An 18375-nucleotide genomic window follows, 5' to 3' on the forward strand; every position below is an offset into this window, starting at 1 on the left:
ATTCGGCAACAGAACAATCACCAAGTCACCAGGGGAAAAAGTACGTCGCTTCGCTTTTCTGTCGAAGTACTTCTTATACCGGTTCTGTGACTTTTCCAATTCTTCCTTTACTATCATAAAAGCTTGCTCCATCCTTTCACGAAGTTCAAAAACATATCTGTAGCTGGTCAACACATCTTCATCCGTATCTGGATTCGACCACATTTCGCGTAGAACGTGCATTGGTCCCCTAACAGTTCTCCCATACAATAATTCAAATGGGGCGAAGCCGGTTGATTCCTGAGGCACCTCGCGATATGCAAACAGCACAGCATCAATATAACGGTTCCACTGCGTTGGTTTGTCGCTGCACAGTCGTTTTAACATTTTCTTTAGTGTCCCATTAAATTTCTCCGTAAGTCCATTACATTGTGGATGGTAAGGTGTCGTGCTCAAGTGCTTTATTTTCAGCAGGCGCTCTATTTCTTTCATGCAGTCAGACACAAACTGTGTCGAGATCACTTAAAATTTCCTCGGGCATACCGATTCGGCTGTAAATGCTGACCAACGCTTCTGCAACAGCTTCAGTTGTAATCGATTTTAAGGGCACTGCCTCGGGGTATCTCGTAGCGTAGTCAACTAGCGTTAATATGTAGCTGTGACCAGATTCACTAGCAGGCTTTATCGGCCCAACCAGATCCACCGCAACCCGCTTAAAGGGGACGTCAATCACTGGCATGCTTTGTAGAGGCACTTTCGACACTGTACCTTTGCCCACTGTCCTTTGGCACACATCACAGGATCGGCAAAACCTTTTAACATCTTCTCTAAGTCCTGGCCAGAAAAAGTTGCTCATGATTTTGTCAGCAGTTTTGTTGACGCCTAAATGACCACCCATGATTGAGTCGTGAGCAATTTCCAACGTTTTCAATCGCAATTTAGTCGGCACGACCAGCTGTCGAATCCACTTTCCATTCCGCATTTTCGGGTGACTGACAAATCTATACAGTAACCCGTCTTCTTCGCAGAAGTATGACTTATAATCCCCCTTTTGACGAATCTTTTTCATTTCCCAAATCTTCTTCAATGTAGTGTCGTCTCTTTGATGTTTTCTGAACTCTGCTTCATTCGAAGCTGGCCATTCTGTTTCTTTGGCAATTTTCAAAGGCTTTGCATCTCTGTTGAATCTTCCCTGGGCACGAGTAGTCACAGCCGACACCTCAACACTTAATTCCATAGGGTTGTCAGGACCACGCGCGCCATCCACGTTGCCGATCACCAAATCGTGGATCGCATTCTCAAGACATAGTGCTTCGACATATCCAGATAAGTAAGGCGTCTTCACTTTAATCTTCGCTATCGGGGCTTCGAGTACAGTACCATCTAAAAGCTTCACATAACCCACCTCTTCAGTAAGGTCTTCGTCGCTCACAAACTTCCGCTTGACAACAATTCCCGTGCAGCCAGTATCACGTAGGGTGTCAACCACGAATGAGCCTACATATCCTTTTTTCACTGGCAACCTTTTTGCCTCTGGTGTCTGGTCGCACTTATTACTCAATGTGGAACGTTGTCTTTTGATAGATGCCGCCGCTGCTGACTGCCCCGAACCTTGAGACTTGGGCAACGTCACTCTTGCCCTGCAATCTTTCGCTAGATGCCCTGTTCGGTTACAGATGAAACATCTACGAAAGTTATTTGGCGGCCCCTGCATGCGACATTCTTTTGCCTGGTGGCCTGTCTTTTTACACTTAAAACACACGCCTTCTCGATTTTCTTCCTTGGCAGGTTTCTTTCTTTCTTCTAAAGTCGCCAAAGTCGCTTCATGTGCATTTAAGAATTGATCAGCAATTGCAGAAAGACCAGTGATGTCTTTGGGAGCATTTTCTTTTAAATGTACAGCCAGACTGCTTGGGCAAGACTTTATAAATTGTTCCTTGACGAACAGATCCCGCACTCCATTCCTGGAAGTGCCACACCCTGCCATATCAATCCACTTCCCCAAGTAATTCTTCAAGCGTACTATGAATTGCTCAGAGCTCTCTTCTGCTTGAGGACGCGCTTCGCGAAACTTTAGGCGATACCCTTCTTCTGTCAGGTCGTATCTATTAAGCAAAGCTTGCTTCAACATATTATAATCATTCGCTGACTCGTCAGACAATCGCGAATATACATCAAGGGCTCGACCAGTCAGCAACGCACTTAATGAAGTTGCCCAGTCGGCCTTATCCCATTTACTCACAGCAGCAAATCGCTCAAACCGAAGCAGGTAGCTGTCTATTTCATCCTTGCCGTCAACAAACGTCGGTAACTTATAACTTGACTTTGCTTGCACAACAGGGTTTGCCACACTCGCAGCAGAAATCTCTGCCAGATGAATCTCCATCTTCTTGAGCTCTAGCTGGTGCGCCCTTTCTGCCGCTTGAGATTCCAGATGTCTCGCTGTCTCATCTGCTTCGAGCTTTCTTTCCTCAGCTCTTCTAAGCCGCTCATCTCTTTCCAAACTCTGTTGTTCGTTTACGAATTCTTTCAGTTTTTCGCCTTCTAGGCCTAACTGCTGTCCAGCTGCAATTAATCGGTCAATGGAAGACATAGCCTGATATAAGCACTAACAAGTTCTGTTTGAAGTGAAAGATAATCCCGGACGAGCCCCCAGTTGTCACGGTTTGCCTGCCTTGCATACACGTGAGAGTTCGGACACCTTACTTCTTAACTTGTTCTGTTGTATTTTATATCAAGCCACACAGTTACAACACGTGGTGTTTTTAACAACTCAATAATAGAATGAATGTCCCGTATGTAAACAGCATCACACCACATATCGGCACAATCAGCTATGTGACGTAACAACGGTAAGACGTACAACGAAGGGAAAAAGGCAGAACATTACTGTAAGGCAGCACATTACATTACTGACACCGTTGAATATGTGACACTAACATTGTCTCGTTTAGATGACCTGTTTTTTGTAACTCGACGATCTATATGTGTTTTGTAATTCAGGTTTCTAACCGAAGTAAACTCCTTGGCCCGAATCAACCACAAACATATTGTAAAAGTGTTTGGATATGCCATTTGGAAAACGTGCAACGTGGCAATTATCATGGAGTACGTGAAGGGGAAAAATCTAAAATTCTATTTGCACCGAAATCCCAACCAGGAAATACCTTGGCCGATTCGGTTAAAAATTGCTTACCAACTTTCTTTAGCTTTGCAGTATTTGCACAATTATGAGCCAGACCGTGCACTTCGTCATGGAGATGTCAAACCAGAAAACATAATAATTACCAAGGAATGTGTGCTTAAATTAACCGATTTTGGGGCGGCACAGATTATTAGAGCCACTGGTCTTGACACAAGCACATCCGAAGTTCCTACCACTGGCCAGTCAACAATATTATACGCACCCCCCGAAGTTGGAAACCTAAATGTGCTTGGCGACATGTACAGGTATTGGAAAATGTAAAGAGTTTTCATTATGTTATAATCTTATCATTTCAGCTTTGCCATCGTGGTTTATGAGATTATACCAGGATCACTCCATTTTCGGAGTGTGACGTTTCCCAATCACTCTTGTTCTTATTAAAACAAACCGGGAAAAAACCCACGAAGGGACTTGATGATGTTGGGTCCACTTTGATGTCGACGTTGCGACCTATCTATAACGGTCTGAGGCACATCATGGAAAATTGCTGGGATCAAACTCCAGAAAACCGCTGGACTGCTCCACAGGGTGACTACTGCGTTGTAATGCTGAAAAAACAACTAAGTTTATTTAGTAATACAATGGATATGCTGTTTTACAGTTGTTGAATATTTGGAAACAAATTTTATAAGCCAGCTTATGAGCGAAGTCAACGGAGATCTATTTGAGCATTTTACCGACACTAGTCTTGAAAGAAATGACGAAAAAGTTAAACTGTCGAGGTTTAACGTTTCGTTCCAAGATTGTCCCAGACCAAAAACCAAAGAAGGTATCCAAAATTTCTGAAAAAAAGCACACTTGAACCGGCTTAAATATTTGCTTCAATTTTACAATCTTACCTATTATGCTTTCAAATATTTTAATTATTAGCACCAATAGCAGTATCTCTCTATTTGGCAATTATAAAAGTTCTTTAAAAAAAATTACTTTTAGTAACGCCAGTTAGGAACAAAATAATTTTTAAAACGTTTACAGCGGTGTTTTTGAAAGTATTTCGACTACAATAAACTTGCCTTTGTTTAATAGTGCCCCATCGGAATGACATGCGTCATATGCCATCATTCTATGGTAAGTAGATCTAAACATTACACTATTGTTTTGGTTTAAGAACAGTGTGTAAAATAGTTTAAAAAATGAATTCCAAAAAATAATTGTATTCCTCTCAAAACGATCACTGAACTTCCCAATGACTACAGAGTTTTTTTCCTGGTTTACATCGTTGGTCTTTCGCGGCTTGCAACAGGAATGAAACCAGGAAGAACGATATATCAAACTTTAAGTGAAGAAAATTGGAGAGTTTTCATAGATGACAATCAAGGCACTTTCATCACTGGCTTCATAGACAAAATCAGTACCTATGATATGGTAGCCACTACCGAAAATATCCTGGGCTCTTCAACACATTTTTCCGAGTAGCACTGTTTGTAGTATCACAAGTATGTAATTCTCTCCTATCGGTGATCTAATGGTGTGCCATGTTGCCTTTGCACTTCGAAATGACTCGCAATTTTTGTCACAGGTTTGTTCCAATCATTTGCCTAGGTGTAAACGAACAGGTGAAATGACACATAAATATACTTCAAAATGCAGTAAACGCCCCAGAAAATTATTTTGGTCTTGAAAACGTTAGATTTGTACCCACTGCGCAAATCCAGCTGCGTTCTGCGTATTGGCTCATAAACAGTGCTTTATATTAATCAATCTATAGAGAATTAGCAAAGAACTAAAAATTCCAATATATTACAAAGTATATTGAGTAGTGTCGAGGTATAAAAATGTCCCTGGTTGCTGTGTTCAAGCACAAACTTAAAAGCTTGATGAAAATCGAAATGACCTGAGAGCAAAAAACAACAACAGCGAAACCCTTTTATTCCATCGTTTTAATAACCACTTATTATTTTAATAACCACTGCTTTTGTATAGTTTTTTTTTGCCCTCTCGTTTCCACACTTTTTCTCATCATTGTTCCATATCGTTATTGTTTGACGTATCGTTACTGTTTTACTGGCAAACTGAGCCGTTTTCTTCAGTTGCTATTGTAATGATGATGACAGATGTGGTCTGTCATATGTGTATATGTGTGCAAGTTTTTATCAACTTTTTTGTAGTATTCTTATGTAGCCTACTTGGTCTTTGCGTCATGAATTCAAAGACTTATTTTCGCTCATTTAACCATTCACAGAGTCAATTTGTTAATAGCTTGTTTTTACCGCTATAGCACGCTTAAATAAACAACTGCGAATTAAAAAAGCATTTTGATTTTTGCCTGTTAAATCCATTCCGCAGCAAACAGAACCGTATTTGTGGGAAAAACTATTCTGAGTAATCTATAGGTCGTGCAATTCAATATGCAAACGTCAGTATATAACGTCGAGAATTGTATCCTCTCAGGAATGCAAAATCACTGTTCCAGTTATTGTACAGATGAGTATGAAGTTTATTCTACAGTATTAACTTTCGCACCCTGTACGTATTGACAATAAACAAGCTTCCTGTATATTTCCGGTGATAGTTAATTTGGGTGATTTAGGGAATGTTTTAAGTAAGGTATTGCGTTTCGTGACATAAAGGCATTCTCTTGCATATAGTTATAGACGTCATGCATAAAGATTTCACAGAAATGTTAGTTTTTTCAAATGTGATTAACAATGTATAGTAGTAAAGTGGTTTCCATGTCATTTCTGTTTTATGTGAACTTAAAAACATCGGGTGCAAAGCCTTTAAATTAAAATTATTGATCAGATATATGTCCACTCCCAGCTAAATAAAATCATTAAGCTGGCCTCGCCTTGGCACAAGGGTGAACAAGTTAGTCGAACGATCCTACTAACTTATTTATCCACATTTGATACGCAAAACACACGCGACCACCTTTTGTCTCATGATCAGTGAAGCGTATGGTAGGTCTATGTTGTAGTAGGCTGTAAAGTTACACCTGAAGTATTAATTTTTTTTCGAGATGGCGGTCTAAGCGACTGGCACGTCTTTTTTTGTCACAGATCGTTTTTTCTGTTTTCGTTAGGGTCGGCCGAAGTAGTTTTTAATCCGATATCATTACAAAAAGTACCGCTATCTGCCCGAGACCATGTGCTTTAGTGACTACATATGAAAATGTTTGCGTTAAAAAATTGGACCAACGTTAAAGAATGCAAGGTGTGTTGTTTAGAGCCAATTTTAGGTGTTGCTCTGCGGGTCTGCATTAACGATTCCAAAGTCGTGTTTAATCTTCATTTGCAAACCACTGCAACGGCATAAACGTGATCCAAAAACATCTCAGTTTCAGCGGCAATTACTTTACAAAGCAAAATGGGCTTTATTTGAAACGTGGATCACTTTTATTTTATAGCACGGCGTAACAATCAGTTAATTTCTCGTTATTAAAAATGCTGATAAAGCAAACAGCAAAGGTCCCAACCAGACAAGGAGTGTCAAATGACTTTTTAAAAAATCATGTGGCAGAAACTGCAGACAGAGGCACGTTTTACTTCTGTAAAAAATGCATCGATAGGCCTATTTGCCCCGATACCGTCAAAGTATCGGACGAGCACAGATACCGTCATGGTATATCGATGAACAGTACAACCCTAGCCAACCCTAGTGTTGATCACACGTACATACATTAATTTAATTTCAGTTTAATTGTTATTTGGGCCACCGTGCGTTTACCCATTGTAGGGTGCAGACAATTTAGGTACAGTATTTGCAGAAGTTCAGCACTTGGTCGCAGCCAATGTTTCTCTATCGTGTTGCAGCTCCCTAACTATTAAGTAATTAAATATTTGTACCAAAACTGTTGGCAATTGTTGTGAGTTTATAACTTTGAATTGTTGCAATGTCTCAGTCCCATTATTTCATCGAATTGCCTTGTTGCCTATAATATAATGTACTTGACGATCAAACCAAATCAAAAGGCGACCTACCTTCCATTTGAGAAGCACTGGTCTAAATCAACATGGTAACGTGACATAATATTAACTGCGTACGTTCAATGTCAAGCAAGCGTAACAGAGGAGCCGGCAAAAATAGACGTTCGTTTAATTTTCAGAAGGCATAAAATTAAGGAGTGTTTTCTGGCTTCCTCAATCAGCTACAATAGATTAATTGGATGTGTCCTTTTCCGTGTTATCGACAAGCGCAGATAGAATAAACTAATTATTCCACAGCGGAACAAACCTTTGAAAAGGTCAGGTCGTATAAAATTTGCTCAGTATTTTTAGACCTAAACAGACAGATGTAATAAGTGCAATAAGCTGTTATTAAGTAGTTTTCGAAATACCTTGGTCGTTTGTAATTTTCATATTTTATCACCAATTAGTGTTCTTCCACCAGTTGATACAATAGAGCTTGTTTACATGGCTGTCCCGTTGTTGCTTGTTATGACAGAAAACAGTGTTTTGATCGATTTTTAGACGGTAAGCAGATATAGTATATCAGATTTTTTTCCGCTACAAATATGTGGAATGGAAGACTCGAAACTAAACAAAAAAAGTAACACGGTAAAGTTAAACTGTTTTGCTTTTAAAATCTCCCTGCTTAAAACCAGCAGAAGTGACACCTACAAACACTTTTGTTTTGCAATAAAACTCCTCTTATATCACTTTTTTCAGAACACAGACTTTTGTTAAACCCGATGATAAATGTGAGGAGTTTAATATCATTGCTTGGCTGCGCAGGTACGACTTGCTTTTTTGTTTTCTTTTACAATAACACATAGACATGGCATGGCTGTATTTTTTCATGTGGAAAAAATACGATTTTTTAAAAGATCGTTTAAATTTTGGACGGAACTTTTAGCCGGGTTATGTTTGGTCCGAATGTTGATTTGAAGGTTTAATAAAAACGGGTCTAATCTGGAATTTAATCTGCGTCAGGGAGAAATGTTAAAATGTACTCAAAAGTCAGAAATTTAAGAAAAAAATATAGATATACTATGTGTTTCGACCTATTATCTAAGAATTTATTCGATTAGAGTGTGAGCTAATCGGGATTGTCAAGTGAGTATTGCTACGTATTAAAATAGGTCGCTCGTGAGTTCTATTTTACCGCTGTGATGAGTCTTATTTATTCTCAGTTGCCTATCCTGAAGTAAAGTGCAACGCCACTGCATTTTATATGGTTAGAATTATATTTAGCAAAAGACCGGATCAGAAATTTAGCAAAGAGACACGAAATTCAGCTAACTACTACGTAAACGAGAAATGCACAGTGGAGTTTTTACTCCAACTCTTACAGTTCATATATACTGAAAACGAGAGAGGAATGTTTGAAAAAGGAGAGAGAAAAGCATTTACTCGAGAGAAGAAGTTCTCAGTTACACTTGAGTTGGCACCGATAATTCGACTTTAGTTTGCAGTTCTTGCGAATCATAAAACATTGCGTACAATCCAAATACTACGAAATCGCGTTTTGAAAGACGTTGATCTAAAATATAAAAGGGATGAGGGTTCCGAGTGTTTATGGCGTTTGTGGCTATTAGTGTGACCAAGTTCTTGTTGCTTATTTCAAATGTTCCTTTGACTTATATACCGTGTTATGTCATAAAATGACGTAACACCATTCCCCCGCTTTAAAGGAGACTCGCAGAGCCTATATAGCTGGCACAGTCTTGAGAGTGAACTTTTCCAACAGCCAAACCTCTAAACCTCGCAAAACGGTCGTTGTGTCTTTGGACGTGTTATCGATAACATATCCTTAGTCATCGATTCCATACAGGGACTCACTTGACAATCACGATTAGCTCACACTCTAATCGAATAAATTCTTAGGTAATAGGTCCCAACATTTCTGTCATAAAATGACGTAACACTATGAAATTAATGTACCAACGGAGAAAGTTTCTGGTAGTTAGCTACAACCGCGTCTATACCATGAAACGTAAAGAGGTAAACTGGCGGCGCGCAGGTTAACGCACAAGGTTACTGTTTCGTTTAGCAGTGTGTTTATGCGCGCGTAACAATACCTGTTTGTTTGTTGCTAGTTGTCTAACATTACGCGTTAAATACACAAACAAAAGTCCGCGTTTCAAGAAAACACAACATTCGATGCTACGTGGGAACGTGGGAAATTTCGTTTGCTTTAACTGTATACCATAATATGCAAGGAACTAACTAACAACAAAAGTCTAATGTCGTGAGATATAAAAACGTTTTTTACAGTGGCATTTTATTTCAAATCTAAGAAGGGCGGCTTGCAGTGTTTTTTTTTTCTGTGACAAGTTGAAATTGGTTCAAATAGTTTTTAGAGTGGCAAAGGTTGGTGACCCGGATATATGTGATAGTGAGAGTAGTAAGCTTAGCCTAATAAACTTAACTAAACAGAAGCCTACGCAGAAAGTTAATTGACAAGGATCAAAAGATCGAATCCAACGTTTTCTCGTGTCGCCGTCCGTGTGACTTCCGAATATTCTAAATTTATTGGGTAACACAAAAAGCAGAAAAACAGAAAAGTGGGAAAAGCAGGAAATCAACACTAAAAGCAGAAAAAGGGGTAATTTGTGTTTTCTAAAAGATGGAAATAATAATTGCAGAAAAACAGAAGAGTGAAATTTCTTGTTTCATAAGATTTCAAAATACAAAAAAGTAGAAAAATGGGAAATGTTTCTTTATTTGTTTCTTATGCCATTCTAACTCGTTAAAACATTTGAAAACCAATCTAATAGCATTCTCCACATTTGCATCGAAATACAGAAAACAGAAAAATGGAAAATGCTTCTTTATTTGCTTTTTATGCCGTTCTAATTCGTTAAAAACATTAATAGAAATAAAGAAACATTTCCTGTTTTTCTGTTTTCGACACAATCAATGTAGAATGCTATTAGTTTTCCTTTCAATGGTTTTTACGAGCTGAAAAGGCATGAAAAACAAATAAAGAAACATATCCCGTTTTTCTGCTTTTCATATTTCGAAATCTTATAAAACAAGAAATTTTACTTTTTTCCTGTTTTTCTGCAATCTTTTCCCTTTTTTAGAAAACACGATTTTCTGCTTTTTCTTTCTTTTCTGCTTTTAGTGTTGATTTCCTGCTTTTCCCGTTTTTCTGTTTTTCTTCTTTCAGTGTTACCCAAGTTTATTCCGCAATAGAAGTAATTGGATCGCAAAAAGGCTAACCCAACGCTTCTCAAACTGGGGTCCGCGATCCTTTAGGGCTCCTTGAGGCAATTTTGCGGGGACCGCAAAAAGCTGGAAGTAGTTCTATGTTCTAATTTAGCGTCAGTTTGTGCAACTAAATAATAAGTTTAAATCAAAGTGAAATTGAGAATCGACCGTCTCCATTGCCAAACATTTCATGCCAACTAACAAAAATGCAATTGTGCGCGTGGTAATGTTTTTGTCTTGTCTGTATTGTTAGATTTGGATCATTATGCTATGTAGAATTTTACATAACTAGCTAAAATCCTGCAATCAATCTTCCTTTGTCTGAAAAACACATTCAGGCTTAAGGACCACAAGCCCTCGAAATAATGGCAAAGAGACCGTTTAGACAAATTAACGAAAAAGTTTGAGAACCACTGGGTCAACGCAACTGAGATACATTCTGTCAGGGATTGTGTATCATAAAATATGACAACCCTAGTTTAGTCCAAATGCTCATGGAAAACTTGTTTCAAAGTATTTCAAGAATATGTTGTATGATTGTTTTAGGATGATTTATCGGAAGTCTCCGGGAGAGTACGCAAGATTTCAGCTAATGGGTTGGTTATTAGTCGAAATTCTGATGATTGTCTCGTTAAAGGAGGTTATACTTGTGTGCGAAGGTGCAAGTACAACAACGATGTTGTGGCTGCAAAGTGCTACAGCTTAACATTTAGCGGCGATGAATTACAAACTAAAAGTATGGGGTAAGCTGACATTGGAGTCTTGTTTAAATGACTTGTTTTTGCGGTTCAATGACCTATATGTGTTTTGTAATTCAGGTTTCTGACAGAAGTAAACTCCTTGGCCCGAATCGACTACAAACATATTGTAAAAGTGTTTGGATACGCCATTTGGAAAGAATGCAACGTGGCAATTGTCATGGAGTATGTGCAGGGAAAAAATCTAAAGTCATATTTGCATAACCCGAATAGAAAAATAGCTTGGCCAATTCGGTTAAAGATTGTTTACCAACTTTCTTTAGCTTTAAAGTATTTGCACAATTATGAGCCAGAACATGCACTTCGTCATGGGGATGTCAAACCAGAAAACATAATAATCACCAAAAAATGTATCCTTAAATTAACCGATTTTGGAGCGGCAACATCATTAGATTTAGAGCCACTGGTCTTGACACAAGCACAACCGAAGTTCTATTGACTGGGCAGTCAACCATATTATATGCTCCTCCTGAAGTTGAAAACCTAAATGTGCTTGGTAACATGTAGAGGTATTGAAACTCTGGGAAAATGTATTTGCGAAATGTATGGTGTGTCATGTTGCTGTGTAAAAAAATAGTTGTTTTATTATAGTTTTGTTGTAATCTTAGCGTTGCAGCCTTGTCATGGTGGTTTATGAGATCATTACAATGATCACGCCATTTTCGGAGTGTAAATGTCACCCATCAGTCTTATTAGCATCAAAACAAAACGGGAAAAACCTACTAAGGAACTTGATGAAGTCGGATCCAATTAAATTCCCAATTGCAACCTTTCTACGAAGGTCTATTGCATATCATGAAGAAATGCTGGGATAAAACTCCGCTGGACTGCTTCACAAGGTAACTACTGCGATGTAATGCGAGTAAAATTACAATTTACCGATACGATGGATGTGCTGTTTAACAGTTGTTGAATATTTTTGAAGCAAATTTTAAAAGCAAGCTTGAAAGCGAAGTCGACGGAGATCTATTTGAGCATCTTACCGATATCAGTTTTGAAAGAAATGATGAAAAAGTTTAACTGTCGAGGTTTAACGCCCCGATCCAAGATTGTCCCAAACCAAAAACCAAAGAATTAGGTAACCAAAATTTTCAAAATAAAGCACACTTGAAACGCCTAAATATTTGCTTCAAGTTTACAATCTTTTATGCTTTTAAATATTTTAATTATTAGCACTAACAGCAGTATCTCTCTATTTGGCAATTATAAAAGTTGTTTTAAAAAATATATATTTTTAGTAACGCCTGTAGAAAAAAATATTTTTTAAAACGTTTTCAGCGGTGTTTTTTGAAAGTATTTCGACTATAACAAACTTTCCTTTGTTTAATAGTGCCCCATCGGAATAATTTTATTGACATGAGTCATAATTCACTAGCTCCCATACGTCGTATACCACGATTTTGTGGTAAGTACATCTAAACATTACAGTTTTAATTTGGGTAAAGAACAGTGTGTAAAATAGTTAAAAAAATAAATTTCAAAAAATAATTGTATTCCCCTGAATAAAGTATGGAATCCCTTAAGTTCCCAGGGAGTACAGGGGGTCTTCCGTCGCAAAAGCGCCGTTACACAAAACCACTGGCGACCGGATTTGAAACCAGGAAGTACGATATATCATACTTGTGATGAAGGAAATCGGTTGAGAGGTTTTATAGATGGTAATCAAGGCACTTTCTTCACTGCTCAAATAGACAAAATCCATACATATGGTATGGTAGTCCCTACAGAGATAACCGAAATGCCCTTGGCTCTTCAAAGCATTTTTCCGAATGGCTATGTGACTGGTATCAATTCTTCGAAATTCTCTCACATGTAATGATACCAGGTTGTCTTTGCACTTCAAAATATCCGCAACTTTTGTCACAGAAATAGGTTTGTTCCAATCATTGCCTTGGTAGGTGTAAACGTTAATAGGTGAAATGACGCATGAATATTCCTTCAAATGTGTGCGTATGTCTTTTCACTCTTTACCAAATGTAGTAAATGCCGTGGCAAACTAATTTGGCCCTAAAAACGTTAGATATGTAACCCAAATAAGGGAATCAAACAAGCACGAACTTTAAAGCCTGATGAAAAGCAAAATGAACTAAAATTAAAACACAGCGAATCCTGTTATTTCACCGTGTTAACAACCAGGTATGCCAATATTGGCATTTGTATGTAGTTTTTGCCCTTTCGTTTCCACACTTTCTCATTGTTTCGTATCGTTACTGTTTGACGTCCCTACTGGCAAACTGTACCGTTTTCTGCACTTGCTATTGTGATGATGACGACTGCTGTGGTCTGTTATATGTGTATATGTGTGCAAACTTTTAGCAGCTTTTCAGTAGTAATCGTATGTACTTGATCTTTGCGTACTGAATTCAAAGACTTAGTTGAATTCAAAGATCGCCCTTTTAGCCATTCACAGAGTCAGTTTGTGAATAGAATGTTTTTACCGCAATAGCACGCTTGAATAAACGACTGAGATTGTTTTTGCTTTGTGCCTGTTGACCATTTGACATTTTACCTCTGTTGCATCACAACGGGATTCAAATGTCACAATGCATTTTGGTTTGTCGCTTAAGAAGAACTTTTTCAAACAGGTTTTATGCTATTTTAAAACGCCAAAATTTTTAAAACCACTCGTTCGTTTCAAATCGCAATTTATCAATTCGTTGTGCGCGAATTAAGACAGTGTCGCGGATCCCCGGTTAAAATACATTGCTCTACTCGAAAGGTTTACTGGCTTACGCGAGTATATACAGTTGGAATACCACAGCATGTACATCACGTTTGAATTAAACTATATTGGGCGGTGGCACCACAAATATTGTCAATGAACGCTCGGTGTCAATACATAAAGATGCTTATTTCATCACAAATAGTCATACAAAGCAATTTTTGGTAAAACGATTTACTGTTGTTTGTCTACGCTTTTAAAGCAGAACCAACAATATATACATGAAAATCAACTTTTAATCATTTCGAAAGGGCGAAAAACTGATCCAATCCTACACGATTCGAGGCCTGACTGGGTTCAGGAATCTCAAACGTGGCTGTCTCATTGGTTTCCGTTTCGTCACCAAATTCATCCTTAATGATGCCCCGAACTTCTTCTTCCACTGTAAAAGACAGAACACATTTATGATGACTACAAGAAAATGAAAGCGTGTACACTTGGAGTTTGAATGGAAATCTTAAGCCTAACTATAATTTAATGACAAACACTAGATTCTGTGGGAAATACCGTTTTTAATCTTGGGACGATTGCTCGGATTCTGCGACCAGCAGGATACAACTATTGATTTCATCGGATCGTTTGCATCAAAACGCTCCGCATCTGGCCGTTGTTCATCTTTAATCGCACCGATTAATGCCAAACTGTTCATTCCAAGAAAGTCATCACTTGCTAACCTTTCCGTTACAATTTCATATGTCACCACGGCAAAACTGCAATATATTAAAAACGGCTGTGCATTTTTTGTAATCATTTGCTCGCTTTGAAAATACAGCTTTTTAAAACAGTTTCATGTGTTTGTAAGCACACTAAAAAACTGCTGTGTGTTTTGTAAAAATATAGCTCACCTGTACACATCCCTTGCGTGTTCATTATATCCTTCCCCATTTAGAATTTCAGGCGCAGAGTACAGAAGAGTGTGAACTGTGGATATATCCAGCGTCAAGCTTGACGACTGGCATCCAGTTGCTGCTCTAACATTGGCGGCACCAAAGTCAGCAAGCTTCAAGACAAATTGTGGTGTGATTAAAATATTACTTGCTTTTATATCACCGTGAGTAAATTTCTTTTGGGAGTCGAGGGTGTGCAAGTAGTTAATAGCTGCAGACAGTTGGTGTATCAACTGCAAGCCAGTGCTTCTTGAAAATTGAATTTGTTTGTCTTTGATCAAATTTGCCAAGGTTTTTCCACCGACGTACTCAAGAATAAGTCCAACGTTGCTGTTCCATGTAGTAACAGCGCATACCTCCACGATGTTAGGGTGGTTTATCCTTGCTAATACATGTGCTTCGGTCTTAAACCTTTAACAATACGAAACGGAAACATAAACTGTCCGGAATAAAATAAACCGTAGTTGTGTTTTACATTTTAGTGCAATGTTTTCATGTTGGATTTTTGATATAATTTTGGTAAGTATAAAATCTGCAATAAAGTGTTTACTTACGAATTCCAGCTACAAATCATATCTTCGGGGGTGCCAGTCAGTTCAGTACACTTAACAGCAACTTCTCCCAACCTGTCGTGATAACAGCGACGCACAGCACCAAAACTTCCAGACCCAATGTAATCAACTTCGTTAAAACTGGTTTTTAAATCGTTTGCCAACAACTCCGGCAATGCATGAGGCAACTCGTTCATCTGTAAATCAATAAACCTTATCTGTTTGCATTATATTGGATTTTAAATAGAGCAAATTATTCTTACCAAGCGCCTTTCCATTTCCACTTGGGTTTGCGCTGACGCCATTTTCACTGTCGCAATTTTGTGACGCTTTGTCTGGCCTTTTGTCTGCAAAGTAACGTGAAACCGATGTGAGATTGTAAATATTGCGTAAGGGTGATACAGTGCACTAGAAATATAAACTTTGTTACAGGTAACTCTATTTCTGCCGAGTTTTTCATATTTACAAGTTGAAATTGTCTTTGTATAAATTTTATTCTATTACACAACATGACTGGAAAATAAGGTTTATAACTTGGCTTTTAACTCTTGTGTGTTTAAAACCCTACAGGTGTGGAACTTAATTGTGTTTCTAGGGTTACGAATTAGTGGCCGCTGTGTGTAGGCTATCGATTTATTACCTGCCGACTAGGAAAACTTCATTTAAATTGATAAATGGGGTAATAATTGCGTATAGTTATGTAAGCTACAGTTGTGTATTGTTTTGACTTAACAATTTGCATTTATTTTTCAAATGTTTAATTTAGCCCAGCTGCTTCAAAAGATTGATGGCTACAAGAAATATTTGTACAAAGTTGTTGTTTTCCATTTGACTATTTTTCAAGCGTCAACTGTGCACCAAGCGAAAGATAAAAGATTTGATAAAAGATTGCTGAATCGGAAACGATAAATTAATGTGCAAGTAATGCAAAGTGATGTAAGTTTACGCAAAACTTTTAGACGTGGAGTCACTTTTTTCCCCTTTTTAAATAAACGAAAACCGTACATTGTAAGTAAAAAGTTTTTAATTTCCTTGTGTGTACATGCACATAACTGTATAATATTATTGGACATACTTGTGTTCAAAAAATTATTGTACTTCACTTCGTTTCGATTAAAATTTGACATAAAAACAATGAAAATAAAGAAGCTTTGTCTAAATCTAAAGCTATTTCAGGGTAATTTTTTGAATACTTGTATGTTTTGGGGTGGTTTTAGGCTGATTTACCGGAAGTCTCGCAAAGAGTACCTAAGATTTCAGCCGATGCATTGTTTACCAGTCGGAATGCAGATGACTTTTTAGGTAAAGGAGGTTATGCTTCTGTGCGAAGGTGCAAGAACAACAACGATGTTGTGGCTGCAAAGTGCTACAGCCTGACCTTTAGCGGCGATGAGCTACAATCTAAAACTAGTGGGTAAGCTGACATTGAAGTCTTCTTTGCATGACCTGTTTTTCCTAATTTGGCGACCTATATGTGTTTTGTAATTCAGGTTTCTGACAGAAGTAAATTCCTTGGCCCGAATCAACTACAAACATATTGTAAAAGTTTTTGGATACGCGATTTGGAAAATGTGCAACGTGGCAATCATCGTGGAGTACGTGCAGGGGAAAAATCTAAAATCCTATTTGCACCAAAATCCCAAACAGGAAATACCTTGGCCGATTCGGTTGAAAATTGCTTACCAACTTTCCTTAGCTTTAAAGTATTTGCACAACTATGAGCCAGGACATGCACTTCGTCATGGGGATGTCAAACCAGAAAGCATAATAATCACCAAAAAATGTGTCCTTAAATTAACCGACTTTGGGGCGGCACAGATCATTCGATCCACTGGTCTTGACACAAGCACATCCGAAGTTCCAGCGACTAGGCAGTCAACATTATTTTATGCACCTCCCGAAGTTGAAGACCTAAATGTGCTTGGCGACATGTACAGGTATTGAAACTCGTATTTGTGTAATGTTGCTGTGTGAAATATTTTGTTATAGTTTTGTTGTAATCTTAACGTTGCAGCCTTGCAATGGTTGTTTACGAGGTCATTACCAGGATCACTCCATTTTCGGAGTACAAAGTTGTCCATCCAGTCTTGTTTACTTTAAAACAATGTGGAAAAAACCAACCATGGAACTTGATAATGTCGGCTCCACTTTGATGTCAGAATTGAAAACTATCTACGATGGTCTGAGGCACATCATGGAAAATTGCTGGGATCAAACTCCAGAAAACCGCTGGACTGCTTCACGTGGTAACTACTGCGGTGTAACTCGAGTAAAATCACAATTTACTAATACAATAGATGTGCTGTTTTACAGTTGTTGAATATTTGGAAACAAATTTTATAAGTCAGCTTATGAGCAAAGTCAATGGAGATCTATTTGAGCATCTTACCGACTTTAGTTTTAAAAGTAATGGAGAAAAAGTTAAACTGTCGAGGTTCAACGCTCCGTTCCAAGAGTGTCCCAGACCAAAAGCCAAAGCAGGTAAACAAAATTTTTAAATCAAGCACACTTGAAACGCAATAAAAATTTGCCTTAAGGTTACAATGTTAGCTATTATGCTTTTGAATTATTGAGTTATTAGCACCAATAGTACCAATAGCAGTATCTCTCTCTCTTTGGCAATTATAAAAGTTGCTTTAAAAATTTATATATTTTTGGTAACACCACTTAGAAAACAAAATGTTTTTTGAAACGTTTTTAGCAGAGTTTTAATGAAAGTATTTGGCTATGATAGACTTCTTTTGTTCAACAGTGTCCCGTCGGAATAATTATATTGAAATAAGTCCTCATTCACCAGCTCCAATGCGTAATACGCCATGGCCTTATGGTGAGTAAATCTAAACATAACCCCTATTGTTTTAGTTAAAGAACAATGTGTGTAATAGTTTACAAAAGTAAATTTCAAAAAATAATTGCATCCCTCCCTCTCAAATAGGCATGGAATCACCGAACTTCCAAGTGAATACAGGGGGTTTTCCGTCGCAACGGCACCAGTTTACAATGATGACTCACCGCTGGCGACAGTATTTGGAACCAGGAAACACGATATATTATAATTTTAGTGAAGGAAATCGATGGGGAGTTTTCATAGATGGTAATCAAAGCGGTTTCGTAACTGGCTTCATAGACAAAATCAATACATACGATATGGCAGTTCTGACCAACACATCCGAAACGTC

General features: G+C 38.0%; 3 protein-coding genes across 3 annotated transcripts; 1 reads left to right on the forward strand and 2 right to left on the reverse strand.

The window, feature by feature from the left end:
* Positions 1-475: 475 nt before the first annotated feature.
* LOC145223623 (uncharacterized) lies at positions 476-2572 on the reverse strand. Its single transcript, XM_080090022.1, has one exon. The coding sequence runs from the start codon at positions 2570-2572 to the stop codon at positions 476-478; it is 2097 nt and encodes a 698-aa protein (XP_079946148.1).
* Positions 2573-13997: 11425 nt separating this feature from the next.
* Positions 13998-15501, reverse strand: LOC145223624 (dual specificity protein kinase shkC-like). Its single transcript, XM_080090023.1, has 5 exons — positions 15460-15501; positions 15200-15393; positions 14604-15056; positions 14266-14468; positions 13998-14140 (listed from the first exon to the last, which is right to left on the reverse strand). The coding sequence occupies exons 1-5, from the start codon at positions 15499-15501 to the stop codon at positions 13998-14000; spliced, it is 1035 nt and encodes a 344-aa protein (XP_079946149.1).
* A 619-nt stretch (positions 15502-16120) lies between these two features.
* Positions 16121-18078, forward strand: LOC145223625 (uncharacterized). The gene is made up of 6 exons (XM_080090024.1): positions 16121-16132; positions 16414-16610; positions 16687-17133; positions 17186-17442; positions 17510-17677; positions 18059-18078. The coding sequence occupies exons 1-6, from the start codon at positions 16121-16123 to the stop codon at positions 18076-18078; spliced, it is 1101 nt and encodes a 366-aa protein (XP_079946150.1).
* The last annotated feature ends 297 nt before the right edge of the window (positions 18079-18375 follow it).

Source organism: Phallusia mammillata, chromosome 4, assembly GCF_965637545.1.
Source record: "Phallusia mammillata chromosome 4, kaPhaMamm4.hap1.1, whole genome shotgun sequence".
NCBI lineage: Eukaryota > Metazoa > Chordata > Ascidiacea > Phlebobranchia > Ascidiidae > Phallusia > Phallusia mammillata.

What these genes read in the sequence shown, in the direction of transcription:
- LOC145223623 (XM_080090022.1), bottom strand. Translation starts at nt 2,572, where the DNA reads ATGTCTTCCATTGACCGATTAATTGCAGCTGGACAGCAGTTAGGCCTA.
- LOC145223624 (XM_080090023.1), bottom strand. Translation starts at nt 15,501, where the DNA reads ATGGCGTCAGCGCAAACCCAAGTGGAAATGGAAAGGCGCTTG. An exon ending in CACGCAAGGGATGTGTACAG is followed by an intron (nt 14,469 to 14,603) that starts GTGAGCTATATT and finishes AATATATTGCAG; the next exon opens with TTTTGCCGTGGTGACATATG. An exon ending in TCGTCCCAAGATTAAAAACG is followed by an intron (nt 14,141 to 14,265) that starts GTATTTCCCACA and finishes TGTCTTTTACAG; the next exon opens with TGGAAGAAGAAGTTCGGGGC.
- LOC145223625 (XM_080090024.1), top strand. An exon ending in CTACAATCTAAAACTAGTGG is followed by an intron (nt 16,611 to 16,686) that starts GTAAGCTGACAT and finishes TTTGTAATTCAG; the next exon opens with GTTTCTGACAGAAGTAAATT. An exon ending in GTGCTTGGCGACATGTACAG is followed by an intron (nt 17,134 to 17,185) that starts GTATTGAAACTC and finishes ATTTTGTTATAG; the next exon opens with TTTTGTTGTAATCTTAACGT.